Source organism: Bombus huntii, chromosome 3 (assembly GCF_024542735.1).
Source record: "Bombus huntii isolate Logan2020A chromosome 3, iyBomHunt1.1, whole genome shotgun sequence".
In the NCBI taxonomy this organism is placed as follows: Eukaryota; Metazoa; Arthropoda; class Insecta; order Hymenoptera; family Apidae; genus Bombus; species Bombus huntii.
The window spans coordinates 12,389,736-12,408,715 of record NC_066240.1 but is presented as its reverse complement, the minus strand read 5'-3'; the positions used below and the strand labels follow the sequence as shown (position 1 = coordinate 12,408,715).

Below are 18,980 nucleotides of genomic sequence, written 5' to 3'. Positions count from 1 at the left end.
AATAGAAGATGCTTTGAAATAAAAAGTGTCCCATTGAACAATTAAATATTTTTATTAGAACATTTCTTTTTATTTAGAAATAGTTTACAATCAGTTCTCATTGAGAATGAAAATTGACAGTTAGGGTATTTTGAATGTAACCGATAAATAGAAGATGCTTTGAAATAAAAAGTGTCCCATTGAACAATTAAATATTTTTATTAGAACATTTCTTTTTATTTAGAAATAGTTTACAATCAGTTCTCATTGAGAATGAAAATTGACAGTTAGGGTATTTTGAATATAACCGATAAATAGAAGATACTTTAAAGTAAAAAGTGCCTCACTGGACAATTAAATATTTTTATTAGAACATTTCTTTTTATTTGGAAATAGTTTACAATCAATTCTCATTGAGAATGAAAATTGACAGTTAGGGTATTTTGAATGTAACCGATAAATAGAAGATGCTTTGAAATAAAAAGTGTCCCATTGAACAATTAAATATTTTTATTAGAACATTTCTTTTTATTTAGAAATAGTTTACAATCAGTTCTCATTGAGAATGAAAATTGACAGTTAGGGTATTTTGAATGTAACCGATAAATAGAAGATGCTTTGAAATAAAAAGTGTCCCATTGAACAATTAAATATTTTTATTGGAACATTTTCTTTATTTGGAAATAGTTTACAATCAGTTCTCATTGAGAATGAAAATTGACAGTTAGGGTATTTTGAATGTAACCGATAAATAGAAGATACTTTAAAGTAAAAAGTGCCTCACTGGACAATTGAATATTTTTATTAGAACATTTCTTTTTATTTGGAAATAGTTTACAATCAATTCTCATTGAGAATTATGAGTAAATTATTCTGGTGTGGTACTATAACGCGAATAATACATTATTATCGTATATTTGATTCTAGCCGAATCTAATGTTTAAATCTACAGGATAATGTCTTTTTAGCCTGCGGATCTGATCCATCGTGTCAAGTAATCGAGTAACTAGTGGGTTTTGATGGTTGTTAATTCTTATGTCATATCTATTACCGAATTTGCATATTTTTATTAGAACACGAATGAAAAAAAAAATGGGGACGAATCTCGCATCTAACGGTGCACTGTGTTAAAACACTAGACGCTCTGTGCGAAACACGTGATTTCGGCTTGGCAATCAAAGTATTGAGAAATGGAACTTGGGTAGATTTCATTTACTAAATATCGTAAGCAACTGAATATTTTCGATATGTAATACGGTTTTGCGTATTGCGTGCGTTTTTGCAGCTTCGAAGTTTTCGTAAATGCGCAAAATAAAAATTGCAAAAGATCAAGTATCGAAAGAAGATGTGTAGCATCGAAGCGGCACTTTCCACGTCGATTCATCTCCCTCGTCGACTTCGTTTCATCGTCACAGCCCAGAAAAGTCGACGATGCCAGTGTCGATGGGAATCTGGCGCCGAACAATTCCCACAAAAGTAGTCCGGGCGCAGTCACCACCCCGTTTACTCTTTTCCATCCCTGTTTGCACACGGACATTAGGCACGCGGCGTTGAAAACGGGGGCAAGCACGTGTCGGTGCACGCGTGGCCGAGCGTTTCGGCCTTTCAGAGGGCCATTGACACGCGTACTTAACGGCGAGTTTCCCACGATTCTGGATCCTCCTTCTGGACACTATCCAGGGGAGCGTTATCGCGAAACAACGCACACACACACACACACACACACACAAGGGCAGGTTGTTCGCTCACCGAAACGTTCTTCACGCATCGTGATCGCGACTTCGATTTCCTTCGGCCAGGTGTGCTTTGCTCGGTGAGTGGACCCCTTGGTCGAAGAAGGTTGCAGGAAACGTGTTTGGAAAATGGCGTAGAAAATTCGATACGCGGCGCTCGAGATCTTGTTCGTTAGAATACGCGGTATTCGAAGCGAGATTGCAGCGATGGACGGAAGAAGAAAGTTTGAAATTCGTTTCGTTTGTTCGAAGCATCGGTAGGTCAGTCTTTTATACAGACGTTCTACGTGCAGAACGACGTCGAGTCGTGCGTTTCTTGTTCGAAGTATGTTCGTTCGTCGCTCGCTTTCCTGCGAGAACGAAAGCGGAATAATACGAGCGCCTGTACGGGCGATCAAGCGTAAGAGCGCAGAAAGTCGTAAAAACCTCTGCATCCGGTTCTAATTGCAACGAATTTACAGGTAGAGTCACGAAACGTGTTCTCACAGCGAATAAACACGGATTTCTTGTCACCGTTCGAAATCAGCCTTGGATAAATCGTCGGAAATCAAACGGCGACTGGCGCAGGTGTTGGCTCCGCTTCTTTTCGCACCTCGACAGGCTCGAGCTGTTGAGGCGGTGTCATTAAGGCGGCGAAAAAGTCAGCGTCGCGTCAGTTGTCGATTCCCTGTCGTGACTTTCGAACGTACGAGTATCAACCGGCTAATTGCGATCGTAAACGTCGTGAAAGTCGGCGCCGATTTGCTCCCGCGACAAAAAGTCGGTCTCCGCGCTCAGCGCCTAACCGATTGATTACCGTGAAACTCGTAGTCGCTTTCTTTCGAAATCACCGAACGACACGAGGTAAAGGCGCGTGGGGGATGCCGAAACGCAAAATACGAGGATCCGACGTATGCAAAAATGCGAAGATCCAAGGATGCGAAATACGATGAGAGGCATATATTATAATATAATATACAGGGTATAATATAATATACGGGGTGGTTGGTAATTGGTGGTACAAGCGGAAAGGGGGTGATTCTACGCGAAAAAGAAGTCGAAAATGTAGAATAAAAATTTAAAAATTTGAAAATTTAAAAATTTAAAAATTTAAAAATTTAAAAATTTAAAGATTTAAAGATTTAAAAATTTTAAAAATTAAAAAAATAACGTCAATCGAGACGACGATCTACAGTGAGATCCGTTATAACGAGACGCGATAGAGTGCACGCGTACCGAGCCAAAATTCAAAGTTGATTTTCTCGAAAACAAAGCCTCGAACAAAAAATTTGTATTCTATATTTTCGACTTCTTTTTTCGCGTAGAATCACCCCCTTTCCGCGTGTACCACCAGTTACCAACCACCCTGTATATATTAGGTTGCCCGAACAGTTTCTTTCGTTTTATAAGGAAACAATAGACGCACAATGTTCTTTTGAATTTATTTTTTTATTGAATTATGCACGAACGTAATAATAGAAATGGAACGAAACGGATTGTACCTAATTCAATAAAATAATATGAAACAGAAATTGTTGTTCATCTATTGTCACTTTATGAAACGAAAGAAATTTTAAACGAAATAAATAAATAAATATATATAATATATATACACAAATAACGTTTTTGTTTTATATTGGTTTATTGAATTATGCACGAACGTAATAAGAACGAAATGGATCATAGCTAATTCAATAAAATAAAATTAATATATGTCGTATCTTTGTACTACAATTAGTTTATTTACAATGAATGGATTAAACAGATGTTGATTAAACAGGAATCGATGGTTATTTAACATGAATTAATCACAATAACGTATTATAATTAAGACAACTGTTAAGACGCAATTCGCACTCTCTGACTTCTCAACTCGTACCGCAATTCAGCAACCGCTTGTTTATAATTCGCACGACATTCCCCAGGCCCCTCGTCCACGATACCTACACACACACATATATATATTTAATGTAAAGATGCAAAATATATGCAAAATGCAAAGGTGCGAAATATTCAATGTGCAAGACTGCAAAGATCGCAAGAAGCAAAGATGAAGAATAATCATCGATTCAAAGACGCACGATGCACGATTGAGCCGATCAGAGTGTCTCGAGGTTGAATTAATTTCGAATAAAAGGATACACGCAAAAGATTGGATCCATTTATACACACTTTACTGTGTGACACTTTCGAACGCTTCTCGGTCAGGTAATTTTAATTAGATCGGAAGATCGTAATCGCTGCAAATTGATATATAATATGATACAATGTTCGTAAAATGGAGTCTGTGAACGAGTAAACGATCAGACCTCAGATAACGAGTTTAAAGTTAATAAAAGCAGTGTCGTAATTCCGTAGTAAATACGGCAAATTAGTAGAAATCAAAAGCACTGCACGACCTCCACCATTAAACATACATAATACTTACGTGGTCGATCCAGTTACTTCAACCTGCTCCACGATCCAATCTTCTCGATATCACACGCCTTTTCCACGCACAACTTCCACTTCAGCTACTCGCGCATATACGCGTCAAATTTATTCTTGAATCCACTAGGCTTCAGCTGCAACCAATTTTCCTCCAGGATCATTGAGAACCGCGATACGTAGAAGTACGATTTAACTTAAACCGTACGTATGTATACAGAGAACGGAATTTATTTTGGTCTGTGGTCGTGGAAATACGCGTAGTATCAATACTCGATCGAGATAAAGCGTGTTTCCAGCTAAATTGTTCATTAATTTCCCATTGACTCTATCGGCTGAAGGTTTTATTTACTCTAGTCCTTAATAATCCTAGACAATTTTGTCCAATGGGAAATTGAAAATGCTGAAAAATCTCCGACTTCCATTATTTCACCTTGCTCCCTCTTGGAAACTTTTCTTTTTTTTTTTTTATCAACCTATACTTCTATTTCTGCTCTCGAGATCTATACAAATCTATATCGCACCGTTAATCTCAAACAGTTAGCTGTTGCGGCCTCTTTGGGAAGTATGTAAGAATACTTATCATGTTCCTCAAAATGTAAGCGACGACGAGTATACTCGTCGAGCACAGAGTATGCGTGCCTGTTACAACCTAGAACTGACCATTTTATTTTTGAATTTTATTATTGACAAGGCTCGTCGTAACACAAACTGTTGCTGTTTCTTCGTGACGAGTATACTCGTCGATATACTAGCCAACTGGTTGATATTTCTATCGAGATATGTATAATTTTATGTGCTAGACTAGATTGACCACGTAGCAGTGATACATGTACGTGCAAGTGTGTATCAATGAATATCTTTGAAATCGTTTATCAAATAAATATATAATAATTCTAATATAAAGTCTAAGTGTAAATTTAGCGTTCCTGTGCCATTATTTCGGCAATTAAGGTCCAAAATTCTCAACGATTTCCCAACTAAAAGGGTCGATATACATTGACAATAAAATATCGTCAGATTCGTTAATAAGTCGCATTTTCATTGAGAACCTCGAAACGTTGACAGTATATTACTAATTGTCTGAGCGTACCTCGACAATAAATAACGTGTATCAGCCATAAAAGATCGAAGCTATATCTTTTCTGCGTTGAATAGCAGAAATCTGGCTGACAATCACCGGTACAGAAATAATTATTCCGTAAATCCATTTCCATCGTTTTATTATACCGTTTGTCGAAGGATCAAAAGAGACGAGAAACTCGGGGAAGAAACTCGTTGCTTAAAAGAAAACCAAGCGTCTAGCCCGATTCTTACATTCTTAAGAAGCACTCTGAAAACCCGCAACCGCAGTAAACGCACCTGCTCGAAGAAGAGTTGTACGGCTGCCCGCAACGATTTTTGCCTTCGACCGTCATTTATTCACGCACGATCGGATCTCGTGGTTCGATAGAGAAACGCGAAACCATCGACGTCGAGAAGCTCGCGGAGCCGCGTCAGCTCGCCGCGAAAGCGTAATTCGGTCAAGTTTGCGCGGCTGTTCTACGCGGCAATTAACGAGACGGCCACACCCGCGACTCATTAAGCTTCCGGCCGTGTCTCGATGGCAATTTGCCGCCTCGTTGCTCGCGCACGTGTGATACACGCGATAAACCGGACAATTGCGATATCTAGAAACCACGCAAAGTTACTCGAGTTCTACGATCTTCCGCGGAACCTTCGAAATTCTCTGGAATTCGCGATGCTGTAACGTCGTTCTCAACTATCCTCGCGCCGACTTTTCTATTCTCATCGGAATATCATCACGGTGTGCGAAAATAAGTTGGAAGAAAGCGAATGGTTGTTCGTGTTGGCCCGTTGCTGGTGTATTTGTCGAACAAAATTTCTTACGAATGTATCGGTGCGCGGCTGGTGGAAAAAGCGGTGCCGCCGCGTGCAAACCTCGTGCGCACCTTGTACCTGCAATCTGCATATATATTAGACCGCGGTTCGGGTGATGGGGCGAAGAAAATAAAGGTGCGAAGCCTCGTTCGTTTTTATCCGGACCAAGATCGAATCGGCGCGGCTCGTTCGTGGCTTTAACGGCCGAATTAATGGGTCGTCGATTCCTCGAGGAAGTCGTATTAAAGTTAGCGCCCCTGCTCGTCTCTCCGTTTTCGAATCGGACTAGTTTTATTTCGACTGTTTCTGCCGTGCCACGATTCGTTCCCGGGATTAATTACTTTCATAGTGGAGCGTCGATAACGCGACAGCCTTTATAAGCCCGCAATTTGTTCGTCACGTTTGCTCCGAGGAAAAAGTCGAAGCTTATTTCTATAAATACGAAATAAAACGTTCGATGTACGTAAGCAAAACATTTCTCTACTAACTGGAAGCAACAGGTGCGATGGTTAGGAAAAGTATTCGTACAGCATCGTACTTATTGTATCATTTATGTCAATTAATTAGTTCGAAGTGTATCTTTCGTGTAATTTGGTGTAGTAGATATTACGAAAACGCGCAGCGGTTGCCACAAGAAACGCTTCATCGAAAAATCCAAAATGTCTTTTGTACACACCGTATACTTCGTTGAATATGCATATCCACATCTTGCATCGAAGTATTGGCTCGCATCCGAGCTATTCCACGAATTCGTTTACCGTCGCGAATAAATAATTCAGCTGCGAAAATTCAATTTGTCTTTCTTCGCGTTTCTACGATTCCACGAAAACATCGATCCTTGTACGAAGCTTCTCTCGGTTCTTCCGGTTTGTCGCGCCTCTCCTACTCGAAAAATCCGATAAGGCGAAAAAGCTCGGTAACTCGGAGACTTTGGTTCTTCCTTTGAGATTCGAGTTACCGAGGCTCGACTGTGCGACAGGCAGCGGGCAATCGCGACACAGCGACGCGAACGAACGCGAAAGGGTAGAAGATCGACGGCAACAGCAATTCTGGTTTTGTTTTCTAGGCGAAACGAGAAAATAGCGGACGCTCGCGCGATACAAGATCGTCGAAGATACAGTCGAACTTGTAATTAAAGCTCGTTGGAGCAACGTAAACCGGCTGGCTCGGGATCGTGCTGCGAGTTTCCACACTTCGGGCTCTTTGATCCGCGCTCGGGATAACTCGTAAAAATCTTAAACGCCACATTTAATTAAATACCGCGTCGCAAGCGGAACGAGCCACCCTCTGTGCGAGGCAGCTGGCGAACAGAAACTATTAAGCGACTTTCTCCGCCGATCGGAAATCATTAGACCAACGGCAATTTAGCGATACGTCGACGTTCGATGATGAATCGATGTTCAGACGCTGATCTATACAGCCAGCCGCGAGCTTTCCGTCACGACTCGCGGTCCATTAATATCCGTACGAAATCGCTCGATGGATACTAATGATCGATCCTACCGAATTCGATCGGTCGAGTCTTGTGTCTGCTTTTGTTTCATCTGCCGATCGTTGATGGTTTGTTTTGGTTTGTTGCCACATTGTGATCTTTGCTTTGATAGAACAAAATGGATCATACGTAATTCGATAAAATAGTATAAAACGGAAAATGTCGTGCATCCATTATTTCCTTACAAAAGGAAAGAAACTTTCCCGACATGGAACACGCTTCTCAAAGTGCCCTTAACAATTTAGAAAGTGAAATTCCGCTGAAAATCTACACTGCGGTCTCGTTGGAACCCTGAAACATATTCCAACCGAAGAATCAAAGTTTTTCAATTTTCTCACTTATGAAACGCTCTTGCACGAGCGCGCTCTTCGATTATTCCGCGTGCAACCGCAGTCGCATTGTCACAGTGAAAGAGTATCGTTCCGGTTCGCGCGGTAGATACGATCGTGTCGGCGTATACGAACCGAGTCGCCTCGGTCGTTTCTGTCGTTGGTACAGCGGAGGTACGCCATTAAGCTGGAATTCAGGTGTATTAACGATGCCGGTTACTCGCGACAGGTACGTATCGAGCGACCGTGGCCACCCGGTAGCGCTAATGGCGCGCCGCGGAGGGAACCGTTCGTTAGAGGCATTTTATTTTGCCTATCGTACGCTTTGTACGACCGTTTATGCTCCCTGTCACCGTCTCTGCCCTCCTTCCGCGGCTCTGCCTTCTGGGAAATCCCTGTTCGCGATTGCGTTTCGATGTCAGCCACTTTGCAAACGATAAGATGCATCCCGATTTTTTTATCGTTCGTCCTTCCTTCGTCTTCCCTTTCTCCCTTCTTCTTCTTCTTCTTCGTCTACGCTCGATGAAATTGTCACGTAAAATAAAGAAAAAGAAATCGAAGATGAAAATAACAAAAGAGAGAATTTATTTGTTAACACCTTGTTTACACTAATGACAGTGTACTTCCGAACTCTAGCCGTGACTTTCCAAGACTGAAGCTCCTACAACTCGACTTTCCATCGGATCTGATTCTTTTTCCTTTGTCACCCCTCGATATCCCACTATCCACGCGTTTGTTAGGCGCCCGCGACCATTGCCACGCACGCCTTCTTCTCGAACATTCTCGAACATATCGATGGCTCGTTAGGCACTTCGTCATCGGTCCATCGGTTTTGAAGTGCGTCGGTGACAAAATCATCCTCTTATCTGGTCCTGGTCTAGACAGCGGCGCAATAAGGGCGGACAATCGGCGAATTGTAGCGGCATATGCGTCTTAGGACGCGTAGCTGCATATGCGCTACACGACGTCGCGATACGAAGATACCTCACGTAGTAGTTTTGCCACTGAGGATTAACACTGTACGACGCACGTATGCAATAAACAAACTCTGGACAAAGCAATTTCGCGGCTACGTGCAATATACCACGGCGACGAGTTCAAACCCTTGGGTACCTCCGCTAGTATAAATAGACGACCAAGTTCTCGTGACAACGACCATATCTAAATCCACGTCGTTCCATACTACATGACAGCGAACTGCTAGGTTTTGACCACAACCCATTACTCACCCAACTACTTGACACGACGGACCAGGTCCGCAGACTAAAAAGAAAATACCCTTTAGATTGAAGCATTAGATTCAACTAGAATCAACATAATATAAATTATTATAAACCAAGCTATTGTACCACGCCAAATGAAGTTACTTAAAATTCTCAACGAGAATTGATTGTAAATAAAAAAAAAAACGGCCTTTGCACATGGTCCAACATTATACTTTCCCCATTACGTAGGGTAATCAGGATCATCCTCTCCTTGCCCCTCCAATACCTACAAACGCAACATGTAAAAAGTGCAAGCATTCGACCACGAGACTAGTCTTGAGTCTTGCGTATAGTTTGGCCGTGGTTTGAACAACTATTTTAACTTTGCTACTTCGTTGTATTGAATAACGTCGGGCCCAACGGGCACCCTTGTCTGACCCTCCTCACAGTCCAAAATTCTCTTGTGTTGTGGTTCTTGACTCTCACTACGTTCCTTGTTTCTTCGTATATTTCTCTGATCCTTCGGATTAGTTTTTCGTTAATCTCCATTTTCCTTATTTTCTCCTCCAGTTTCTCTCTGTTTAGCCTGTCGAACGCTGCTCTCAAGTCCGCAAAGCAGGCATATAATTCGCTTCATTGTAATATTATACTTAATTATTTTCGTGAATAAAGGCCTAAAAGATTTTGTCATTAGGCGGTATTGACAAAATCCGCAATCACTTAGTTGCCAACCCAAAATATCGTCGCGTTAGTTCCTAACTATGTTAATTACATTTTTCAGAAGAACGTAATTAGCCGATCTGAACGTATGTCATGTCGGTGCAAGGAATACAAATTCGCGACAACGTTGGCTTCAACAAAACGTTCGTGCAGTTTTTCCGGTTGAATCAGAGAAGTCTGGTTGGTGTTAGCTTATCGATCAAAAACATAGTTCACCGCGGATCTTTGTAATATTCTGAGAATGTGTGCGATCGCAGTGTGGTATAACGTGCGCGCTTTCTTTCATCGGAGCTACGATGTTGTCGTTATCGAGGTTGATCGGCCGTGCTGGACGTGGTGCATCGTCGAGATTGAAATTTCCTGCACGGGGAATCTGGCAAATTTCTGTACGATCATGGCACGCTTGTTGTTGCATTGCATCTTCCCCGTACGAATCTGTCTTTCAGTTACAGTTCCTCGTTTTTTCTCTTCTTAAAAGGAGGAAAGCTTGGTACGCCGAAAATGCATTTCATCGTTGCCCAGCTTTTAAACTGACGAACAGCATGCAAAATACAAAAGCGAAATTGTATTTGAATTAACGGCGGAACGTAGTGAATTATGTAGACAATACCGAAGATATCCGCAACTAATTGCAGTCAATTTCATCTTCCGACAAAAAGCGAAACGAACTTTCTACTCGACTCGGTATGATGAAAATTCCATTTGGAAAGCGACAAATATTCGGTTCTCCCAAGTCCTCTAAGTCCGTACAAAATAATATTAAGTTCACATTAACGACAAACATTAAACTCACAATAACATCGATAGTAATACGAAACTTCGTAAACTTCAAAGTCAGTCTTCTCAGTTACGAACTAGCGTGGATAGAAAAGTTAAGAACTGGAGCGACGATACGACTACGCGATTTTTAAATACCTACACCGTCGCTCGTAAGTATCTATGGTCACTTTTCACGATCTTCATCGCCAACTATGAGTATTTTAGGACACCTATATACTCGTTACGATCATCGGAAAACTCTAACAAATTTTATCTTCTTTAATATTTTACATGGTAACGTGCATGTGACGCGAACGAACTAATCGATTTGTATAATAAACCGATAGAAAAGAAGCAGGCGCAGTCGTCGAAGCGCTCGGTTTAAATTGACATGGCAAAGTGCAACTGGCAAACTCTACTTAATGTACATTATGAAGTAGAGTACATATTATAACGTGAATTAAATGTCACACGTACACGATGAAATAATTAAAAAGAACGAGAGGAATGGAAAGCTTTTAATTCGAATAGATAGACGAATAGATGGATCTCGTAAACGTGGCCTTTTAAAAATTCTCCTCCGCTATACATCTACGATCCTTTTCAAGGAAAAACTCATCGATAATAAAGTGCCATTAAAACGGTAATTTTATTAGGATCTGCCCGTACGAATAATCGAACCCGTCTGAGAAACTGGATACGTTTCTATCGACGCGAAAGGACGAACGAATCAGGGACATTAAATCGAGCGATACTCTGACTCTGTTTCAGGTGGTTCTGCCACTTCGACGACGATAATTACGTGAACGTGCCACGCCTGCTGAAGCTTCTGGATAACTACAATCCACGGGAGGATTGGTACCTGGGAAGGCCCTCGATACCCGCACCCTTGGAGATCATCAGACAGGGCCCGGAACCTTCCAAGCGGCCGGTGAGTTTTTAAATTCGTCGAACAGAGACGTAGCGAGCGAGCGAGTGAGAGAAAGAGAAAGACTTCTAAATGAAACCAGTTTTCCCCTCGTGGCGTCTCGTTTTTGCGATTTCCAGAAAGACAGGGTGGGCCATCATTAACGATCGAGTACCGTCGCGTCATCGTTGGTACGCGAACAACGATTTCTGTTACCGTTCGAACCGGGCCAACCCACTTTTAACCGATGGAAATCGGCCTTCGAGTGGCTGCGATCGATCAGCCACTGTCTCGCGGATTAATCGGTCCGTTTCTTGCGGCGTACACGGTTTTCTCGTAAAACGGAAGTCGCAGGTGTTACTTGGAAGCTTGGCCGTTGGCTACGAAGTACAAACGAACCGAACGAGTTCTTGTCGATCCTTTTTGCCGCAGTGTTGCTCCGTAACCGTGGAATTTCTTCCATTTTCGTCGTGACAGTAAGTCACGGTCTTCGAGGGATCAGCTCCATCCGGCTTGGGTGACGGTCAATGGAGACGGTAATGAGCAACGTTTCGTTTTTTACCGGCGGTCGTAGGCTAGAGGCGTGAAAGTCGCTTTTTCGTACGTCGCGGGAGGTCTCTAGGACGAGCAGGATGCTGTGCAAGGCCGAGCGAAATACGAGGCGGCGAGGGGAAAGTGGAGAAAAGTTGGAGCGGAAGATTGACGCGATGCCAAGCAAATATCGGCAATTGGCGGATAAAGAGTTTAACGCGCGGAGAAATTTAAACGTCGTAAAGTCGGTGGAAATTGCGGTGAAAAGTGTTCGACGTATATGGAAATTGGGGAGTAAAAGGTTTGGCGCGACCAACGATAAGAGAAGTGGAAATATCGCGGTGAAAAATATTTTACGCGCAGGCCAATTATTGGGGAAAAAATACGTCAACCGGCGAGAGATTCTGTCGCGCGTTTTCTTGCTCGGACGCGGAAGGAAGCGAATTACGGTCACTATCCTCCGGTCTTATCGAATTTATGCATCTGGGAGAAAGCAGCCGCTGCCTGTATCCGTATTTTCCAGTTTGTCAGCTTAAACCGAATGAACGGTTGTTGCCTCGCCTCGGGGGGTGAGTTTGACGAAGGAGAGAAGCGTCAGCCGGTGACCATTTTTCCATTTTCCATACTTATTTCACCCTTTGTATACGTTTTCCATCTGGGAATTAGTTCGTCGGGCAAACTGGCCAAATTTCTTTCCTTGAAAAAGTTTCTTTAGGAACACGCTTATGCGTGCGGTATCCTCGATTAAACCGATCAAAATTCTTTCACTATTTTCTTCTTTTTCTCGTTTCAACAATTTTTCACACATCTCGATTCCTCTGGTTCGAGTCACGTAATACGGAATTCTTTTTATTTCTCTTCTTGTCCATTACAATATTTTTTTGCAGATCTCCAATAGGCCTCGTCGTTCGAGTCACGTAATACAGAGATCTTTTTATTTCTTTTCTCGTCCGTTTCAATAATTTTTCATAGATTTCGAGTCTACTCGTTCGAATCAACCAATTCAGAGTTTCTTTTACCATTTCTTTCTTTTCTGCTTTTCGATAAAGTTTCGTATATTTTGCGATTCTATCGGTTCGAGTCAGTCAGGAAACGTTATGTGTATTACGTTGCAAAATGATTTTACGTTGCAAGTAGCTTTTTACCGGTGGATCTCGTCGTGCCTAACCGTGAAATCGTAATTTTCTTCGCGAGAATCTTCTCGTATCAAGAAGTAGTCAATTTTCCGGGTTTTTGACACGGCTCTCTTACCTTTTCCCTTTCTCGTTCGAAGAAATTGCTCGAAAAGTTTCAAACGATGCGACAGTGAGTCGCTCGCGACTGCTCTTCCACTTTGAGCTCCCGCTGCGTTTCTCGCCGCAAACCACCTGCGTTGTGTACGAATTAGTTTAGCAGCTTCTTTTTCACTGATATCGAGACTGTAATTATTTTTCAAAGCCACCGTTAAAAGAGGATAGCGTTGTTTTCTGATTTAAAACATCGCGATTAAATACCCTCTGAGTATCACGTGTATTCTGTTACATGAGATTCGTGAGAGTATCTCGAAAGAGAATCAAGAAACTTTTCCGCTTTTAAATACACGAAATATTCTCTGTTCAGAGATAATCTTTCCGAACATCGAAGAAAATTTCCTATTATTGAACACACGAAACATCCTCCATTCGAAGAGGATTTTTCCGAACGTTGAAGAAAATTTCCTACCATTGAACAAACGAAATATTCTTGATCCGAAGGAAATTTGTTTGAACATGGGAGAAAGTTTTCCGTCGCAAAGTAAGTGAAATATCCTCCATTCGAAGAGGATTTTTCCGAATATGGAAGAAAATTTCCTACCATTGAACAAACGAAATATTCTTCATTCGAAGGAAATCTGTTTGAACATAGAAGAACATTTTCCGTCGTGAAATAAACGAGATATCCTCCATTCGAAAAGAATTTTTCCGAACATTGAAGAAAATTTCCTACCGTTGAACAAACGAAATATTCTTCATTCGAAGGAAATCTGTTTGAACATGAGAGAAAATTTTCCGCTGTAAAACAAACGAGATATCCTCCATTCGAAAAGAATTTTTCTGAACATTAAAAAAAATTTCCTACCATTGAACAAACGAAATATTCTTGATTCGACGGAAATCTGTTTGAACATAGAAGAACATTTTTCGTCGTGAAATAAACGAGATATCCTCCATTCGAAGGGAATTTTTCCGAACATGGAAGAAAATTTCCTACCATTGAATAAACGAAATATTCTTCATTCGAAGGAAATCTGTTTGAGCATGGAAGAACATTTTTCGTCGTGAAATAAACGAGATATCCTCCATTCGAAAAGAATTTTTCCGAACATTGAAGGAAATTCCCTACCATTGAACAAGCGGAACATTCTTGATCCGTAGGAAATGTTTTTGAACATGGAAGAAAATGGCATGCTACCAAATACGCAAGATATTCTTCGTCCGAAGGTAACTTTTTTGGTCAGCAGAGAGCACTTCCTACTACGTTGAATACTCGAAACATCTTCGATTCGACGAAAACCCTTTCGAATACCGAGGAAAATTTCCTCCCATCAACCACACGAAACAACAGCAATCCGATGGAAATCTTGATGTGAAAAGTTGTAGCCACGAAACGCGCTAAACACTGTGGATTCTCGATGCGATCGCGAGAGCACGTCTCGAGTATCACGCGTCTCGAGTGGCTTGACGCTTAACTTCGAGGCACAAAGTCCTCGGCATCGCGATCAAAAATCGATAAAAGGCCTGTCTTACCAGCGGACTCACGAGATACAAGATGCGATTTGGATTCCGCGAGATATGATCGGCGGAGGTCCCGGCAGCAGACAGGTAAAACGGGGCCCGTGATCTTATCCGACGACAGTGTCATGCTATAAGCCCATTAATCCTTTTTCCCTTGCCGAAAAAAAGAAACGAGCAGCGAGGAGGAAGCGGAGGAGTGAGAGATCGAGGGGCAGGGGTTGAGAAATAAAAGGATCAACGTTGTCAGACGTTGCGGTGGCCCATCGACGGGGCTGCGTCCTGGAAAAAACTCCTCTCATACATTTATCATCCGCTTAGACAAATTAATAACGGCTTTGATCCGTCTGTCGCTGCCACGACGAGTCTCCGGGACGTCGCTTGTCTTCCGTGACGACCAAAGAAGGAGGAAATCGTTTGTAAGGAACAGGAAAGCGGGGCTTTCTCTTCGAATCTCGAGATGCTTGATATTTTGCGTGGATAGAGCGAGTTTCGTTCGATGTAACTAGTTTTTTTTTTGTAGTTCTCTGCATTCCGTTCCACTCTCGCGCGAATGCAAGTTCCTTCCTGGACATTCGGTGGAAGAAGAAAAAAAAATGAAAAGAAAGGAGAAGAAAATAATTAAGATGGTGTATCGAAGAAAAGAAAATCTTCTTCGTGGACGTTAATCCTTTTTGCAATTTTAATTTCGTTCGATATGACTTTGATTTAGAACCACTCTTTGAAGCAACATCCAGCAACGTCGAGCATATTATCGCTGTTCCATGCTTCTTGAAAAACTCGCTGTTGCTTCAGCGTGCATCAAATGTTCCTATATATCGCAGTTGGAAATGTTTTGCAGCAACAAGAGGCGATGAGAAGCGAAAGAATAGTTGTTCGTTGTTGTTTCACAGCAGCTCTTATCAAGTGATTAATTATCAAGTGATTGCATAAACTTGGAATTTTTCGTTCAAAATAGAGTGAAACCGGAAACGATACATTTTTGCCGTGGTAGTCAAAGAAACAGAACCTAAGCAGAGATTCCTGTAGCCTCTTAAATCCTTGTATCTTTAAGCTTTTCACGACTACATAAACCATGTCTATAGCCTATTCATTAGGTTGTCCGAAAAGTGTCTTTCTTTTACAGACACGTCTTTTACAACGACGCATCTTTATACAAACATGAAAGCTAATCTGTCAAACGTTGTGATCTTTATCTTGCTAGAGCAAAATGGATCATACGTAAATAAAATAGTATAAAATAATATAAATTAAACGATATAAAATAATGTAAAACGAAAAATGTTGTGCATCCATTATTTCCTTATAAAAAGAAAGAAACCTTTCGGACGATGATTTAACGTTTAGAAAGAGTCAGACCGAATCGCAGATGAATCTGCCTCCGAGTGCGAATATTTGGCGGTAGTTGGTAAAACGGAAACAAAATCGAAACCGGTAGTCTTCGGATGAAACGATAAATCTTACGAGAGTCAGAGGACTCGTTTCTACCTCCGCAGTAGAGGAGATTAAACGTTTCTTATAAGGACCGATCGGAGCCATTCATCACCGTCGCGTCGGTTAGATATCTCTCTTTCTCTGATTTCTACTCGAGTCCTCGGCTCGTTAAGCCCTAATCGCTCTACTCTTTTCATTTTCCCAAACCCCACCCTTTCGACCACCGACTTTTGACCGTTCGTTATCCGTGCCCGACCGCCAGCAATAAACGTTCGTCGTGTATTTGCGTTGGTAATTAGAACGTCCATAGGATTATTTTATTCTTGAATTATGGACAAGAAAGGTACGAAGCGACCGTGGAAAAAACCGTGGTATCCGCGAGAAAGTGTGAAACGAGATGTTTTAGTAGCTTTGTATGGCAAGGTCTCGCGATAAGTCGGATTTCTCGTCTTTTAGAGACGAACAGCTTTAATATACGATATCGTACGACGTTTGCACTTGAATTTCTTTATCAGCTTCTTCAACGTTTCAAAAATATTAACGTTCTTACGATAACTATACGAGTAACGTTACGAACGTAGACGAATATTAATCGAGTTGAATTATTCGTTTCTTACGGAAATATACCTATACTGTTCGTTAGTTAGTAAATAGTATTATTATTTATTCTTATTTGTTATTTATGGTTTATATTCAGGCTTCGCATTTTTCTCCTATGTGTCACGTAGTCAGCGAGCGATGTAAAAGTCAGAAAATCGAAGCTATCGTATTTTGTTGTTATTTCTGTATTCAGAGGTAGGATCGTAATATTTATTATTTTATTCTTTGGATAAATCTATCGCACTGTTCTCAGTCGAAAAACTTTATTGCACTTTCTTACATGGACTAGGGATAAGAACAAAAGAACATCTTAAACCTATCTAGAACTATCTCTTTTTTTTATTTATTTATTTATTAAAATTTACAAGCAATTCTCGCATTGAGAATTTTCAGTAATTTTTTCTGGCGTGACGCAGTGACATGGCTAAATATTTATAAGTTAATACTTATTATAGATAAGTATAATTTATAAGTAAGTATTATAAATAAGTAAATATTACTTAATTTAGATAACTAATCGAATCTAGCGCTAGAACTATCTTCTACTTACTATTTATTGTAACTACAACTCAGGTTATCATTTTCAACGTATTTCTTTATTTAACGAAAGATAGTTTTCTCCATATTTAACAAACACAAAGTTTTATTGCATTTCTTCCACGATCATACGTTTTCGCATCGTTGCGAACGTTTCACGTCCTGGTTCGATCTCCGATAAAAAATAGTCAAACGTCGTGATGTACTCCGCTCGAGAAACCAGTATTGAATTAATTAGATCAAACGTAATTTCGTTGGAACTCGTAACGTGCCGAAGATTTTCCAAAGTTCTCCTACAACCTCGAATCTCAGTTTCGCATTAACTTTTTCAGCTTTCTCCAAGAAAAAAAAAAAAAAAAGAAAAAAGAAAAAGACTGGACTCTATCCAAGATTCTACAATACAATTTTCGCTTACTCCGCTCACTCTTCATCCACCTGTTTTCTATCATGGAACACTTTTCAAGCTCGTTCGCAAACTATCGAGAAATAAATCTAACACAATTTTCATACTTGAGGTCGTCGATTTACCTTCGATAAAGTACGGTTTATAGAAGGAAGAGACTATTACGTAAGGTTTTGCACGGAAGATGAGAACGGGGATAGACGTGTCTCGCCGTTTTATTCTGCTTTTATCGCCAACATATTTGGAGAAGATGGGACCGCGGGCCCGTTTCCACTGAATGGACATTGTTCGGCGGACACTGCCGGTATAAAGGGATACTCTGCTCTCTCTATCTCTCTCTCTCACTCTCTTCCCCCCCTCTCTCTCTCTCTCTTTCTCCAATGGTATTCCGCGTTTTTCAACCCTGTTTCTCCTCTTCATTCAGCCTTCTTACGATCCAGTCGAACCAGTATCGTTGTACGAACGAAGAACCCTCTATGAAAGTCGATCGAGCAGCCGAGGTCGGCTATCGATATGTCGCGTGGTAACCCACTTACAGCACACGAAAGTAGTATAAGACGCTTCTGTAAACTCGTTATCGATATAGAAATCGGTGAATTAAATTTGAAAATTGTATACAAAAAGTATACGAAATATTTGGTACGAGTATGCACAGGTTGACGGAGTTATTCCAACGCCTGTGCGTAGGTACTCTTTACGAATATATTATGCGCCTTATACGAAAGATTTCGAAATTTCATTGGCATTTTCACGAAACTCGACCGTTACGGTTTTATTGGTTAAGCTTGGAACAAATCTGAAAGAAAAATATATAGTAGTTTTGTAGAGGTCAGAAGAGTATTTAAACAGTGAATTATCCATTTGGTAGATACGCGTTTGCAATGAATATAATGTAATTTCTATATACAGGCTAAAATAAATAAATACGTACATTCGTATAGATTTTCAGAGAAATTTCTCATTTTATCGATATGTGGGATGGTGCGACGTCAGGGAAGTACGTGGCGTGAGGGGTAATTATTTATAAACATTGTCAAGATATGTTAATGTTGTCAAGGAGTGTTGCGAGCGTTACCAAGGTTTGTTAAGGGAAAAATGAGCATGGGAAATACTGTTGAATTTATCGTGGTCGAGTGAAGTTCGTTGTGTTGTTGTGACGTAGAATTAGCGAGAAACGAATACGCGAAACGCGGTTTTGTGTATTTCGATTCTATCGAAAATTCGATTTTGTGTATTTATCATACTGTTTTCTATTAACTTATAATGTAACATTCCTACAGATATAATCGTGACAATCGCGTCTGAAGAATTGAA

At 40.9% G+C, this 18,980-nt stretch overlaps 1 protein-coding gene across 3 annotated transcripts in view; it reads left to right on the top strand.

Moving 5' to 3' along the window:
- Positions 1-18,980, top strand: part of LOC126863638 (fringe glycosyltransferase) — a 132,837-nt gene that overhangs the window by 47,521 nt on the left and 66,336 nt on the right. For all 3 annotated transcript variants that reach the window (XM_050614016.1, XM_050614017.1, XM_050614018.1), the window contains one exon: positions 11,276-11,435. In XM_050614016.1, the coding sequence (XP_050469973.1) occupies positions 11,276-11,435 (160 nt within the window). The remainder of the gene's footprint in view (positions 1-11,275; positions 11,436-18,980) is intronic.